Here is a 3646-nt window from a genome sequence, read left to right as displayed (position 1 = left end):
TAAAAATAAATATTATTTATCATCAAAGGAAATTTGTTTCTTAAATAGAATAAAATTTAGAAAAAAAATTGTGAAGTATTATTATTAGCTTTTTCTGCTCAATATCTCCAAGGAGGTGACAAGAAATGAACCACAATTATTCAAAGGTTGAGGTCAAACTCCATGTAATCAAAGTTGCTTTAGAGGAGGTAAGAGATTATCGTTACAATGTTACTAAACATTAGTTTGTGAGTGAAATGTGTGGAGGAGGTGGTGGAATAACCATTTGGGGGCCACCGACATCCGATTGAGGGCGAACATGCGAAGGAGGTGGCAGGATGACCATTTGAGGGCCACCAACATCCGATTGGGGATGAATATGTGGTGGAGGTGGTGGAATGACCATCTGAGGGCCGCCAACATCCGATTGAGGACGAGCGTGAGGTAGTGGTAGTGGGATGGCCATCTGAGGACCACCAACATCTGTTTGTGGATGAACGTGCAGCGGAGGAGGTGGGATGACCATTTGGGGACCACCAATGTCCGACTGTGGTTGAACATGCGGTGGAGGTGGTGGAATGACCATTTGAGGCCCACCAACATCTGAATGTGTGTGAACACACGGTGGAGGGGGTGGGATGACCATTTGGAGGCCACTGACATCTGAATGTGGGCGAACATGCAGCGGAGGAGATGGGATGCCCATTTGGGGACTGCCAACATATAATTGTGGACGAACGTGCGGCGAATATGGTGGGATGACCATTTGGGGGCCCCCGACGTCTGATTGTGGACGAACGTGCGATGGAGGTGGTGGGATGACCATTTGAGGGCCACCGACGTCTAATTGTAGATGAATGTGTGGTGGAGATGGTGGGATGACCATTTGAGGGCCGCCAATGTCTGATTGTGGACGAATGTATGGAAGAGGAGGTGGGATGACCATTTGAGGGCCGCCGACATCTGATTGTAGATGAATGTGCGGTGGAGATGGTGGGATGACCATTTGAGGGCCGCCAATGTCTGATTGTGGACGAATGTATGGAAGAGGAGGTGGGATGACCATTTGAGGGCCACCGATGTCTGAAAGTGGAGGAATGTGCAGCGGAGGAGATGGGATGACCATTTGAGGGCCGCCGACATCAGACTGTGGACGAACATGTGGCAGAGGAGGTGGGATGACCATTTGAGGGCCACCGGCATCAGATTGTGGATGAACATGTGGTGGAGGAGGTGGGATGACCATTTGAGGACCACCTACATCTGATTGAGGATCTACGTGTGGCAGAGGTGGTGGGATCATCATTTGAGGGCCGCCAACGTCCGATTCAAGATGAGTGTGTGGTGGAGGGGGTGAAATGACCATTTGAGGGCCACCAAAATCAGATTGTTGACGAATGTACGGTGGAGGAGGTGGAATAACCACTTGTAGGCCGCCAAAGTCAGATTGTGGACCAACATATAGCAATACTGTACATACAGAAACAAAACATCATATATTTTCTTTTTTGAAATTAACAAAATATCATACATACATACATAAATACATATAGAAAGAGTGATATTCTTAGATACATACCACGACAATATGACAATGTGACTATGGATAAGAGAAATAGAAAGAGAAGATATATTCTTGATGTTTTCTCCATCATGATCACACGAAAATAGAGAATAGAATATTAAACTTCTTTGTAGAAAATGGTTCGAGGAAGGGTGGCTTTATATAGATGATTTTGTTGACCAAAACAAGAAATGAAGTTTAATAATAACTTGTTAAAAGGAAGTTTAATAATAATTGGTAATTAAATAAAATTGCTTTGGGAAAGAAAAATAGTTTTACCTAATCAGTTTTATGTATCAATTTTAATGAGTAAAACTCAACGATATATGTTAACTTTCATCTAAAGACCTCCAATATTTTTTGAGAAATTAAATTAGCATCAATGAAAATAATTTTATCCGTGAAAAAAAAATATTTTCATAATAATCATAAATCTTTAACAAATGTCTCAAGAAGTATTAATGATTAGTTTATAGTTGAATCTCCATCCCCTATTTGTACTAAAAAATGATTATCTAAAAAAACTTCAAAAATATCACCAAGTAACTATTACGATATATTTCGTCAATATAAACATAACTCGACTGATATAAAGTACGTAATATCGACTAAGAGATCACATGATTAAATCTTCACATATTGTTGAATCCAAAAATAAAAAATAAAAAAAACTTTAATTTTAAATATTATTATGATTTACGATCAAATTCAAAATAATAAATAATTAATGATCAATACAAAATTTTACAATATTTACAAAGTATTTAAAAACTTGAGATTTTGATAAATTTTGTGTTTCAATGCACAACACAAATGCAATGAATTTGCAGAAATGAGACACCGAACCTTTTCAGAAATTAATTATGTTTTTTTTTTTTTAAATGAGATTAATTCTATTCTATTTATATTTAGTATACAGATATTATTCAATGTTAGCCCATATTTCTAATAAATATTGGTTCATTGTTCTTTTTCTATAACTTTTGTAATGAGTTATTTATTGAATTCCTAATACATAAGCAATTTGGTATGGTTCTAATAATTTGTATTAAATTATTATCGATATGTCTGTATTTTTATTGATATTTTTATATTTATCAATATCAACAAGAGAGGTAAATCACTTATTTTAATCCTAGAAACATTAAAAAAAAGTATCAAAATGTCATTAATATGAATATAGTATAAAAAAATATTTTAATTTGTATAGAAAGAGTAAACTATTTATTTACCAACTTAAATATCTTTTTTTAATTATTTTATTTTTAAATTTTTTGTAGAAATATTTGTCAACATCAACATCAAATCAACCTTTTCGAAAAATTGAGACTTTAATATCTTGATCAATATCAACGTTTTAAGCCATTTAAATAATTTATTCACAGGTTTAAATATTTTTTTTTTCAAAAAGTGAAATAATCCCTTTCATTTACTTTCACCCCGTTGGCCTTTTTTTTTTTTTAATTTCTTTTTTGAATAAAGACTACTATTTTTCTGTCATTTTTTTTTGAAACAATAGAATAAATGTTGTATGACTTTGCTTGGATTAGTTCTGTAAAATTATAATTTTTTCTATTTAAAAAAAATCAAATTATAGGTTACATATATAACTTTGTGCATACAGGGGCTAATTTATGGTTAAATAAATGTGTATTGTTTCTTTGTTAAATATAAAAATTTTGTAGTTAAATTTAGTAACAATTATATTGTGATTCTTTTTAAATGATTAAACATCATTAAATTTAGTTACAATTATATTGTGATTCTTTTTAAATGATTAAACATCATTGCTTCAGCGGCAACTTGGATGTCATATTAATTTGGTACCTAAAGCAGGACCATAGGTTCAAGTTTTAGCCAATGCATTTTTTTCTTTTTTTCTTTTATTATTTTATTTTAATTTTCAACTTATCGTTGAACGGCTCTCACGTATTTTTAGTTTTAAAGTGATAAAATTCTATCACTAATATAGTTAGAATTCTTTATTCTACTATTTTTTATTGTCGGATATACTTTTAATTGTTACTTGAAGTATTAAATGATATTAATTAAGATAGATGAAGGAACGAGATGTATATATATATATATATATATATATATATA

The 3646-nt window shown here is 32.9% G+C and overlaps 1 protein-coding gene across 1 annotated transcript in view; it reads right to left on the bottom strand.

Moving 5' to 3' along the window:
• Window positions 1-220: 220 nt before the first annotated feature.
• Window positions 221-3646, bottom strand: part of LOC120072141 (leucine-rich repeat extensin-like protein 3) — a 9580-nt gene continuing 6154 nt past the window's right edge. Inside the window, exon 2 of the mRNA XM_039024554.1 lies at window positions 221-1449. Within this exon, the coding sequence (XP_038880482.1) occupies window positions 221-1449 (1229 nt within the window). The remainder of the gene's footprint in view (window positions 1450-3646) is intronic.

This window comes from Benincasa hispida, chromosome 2 (genome assembly GCF_009727055.1).
Source record: "Benincasa hispida cultivar B227 chromosome 2, ASM972705v1, whole genome shotgun sequence".
NCBI lineage: Eukaryota > Viridiplantae > Streptophyta > Magnoliopsida > Cucurbitales > Cucurbitaceae > Benincasa > Benincasa hispida.
This window is presented reverse-complemented; position numbering and strand designations above follow the sequence as displayed.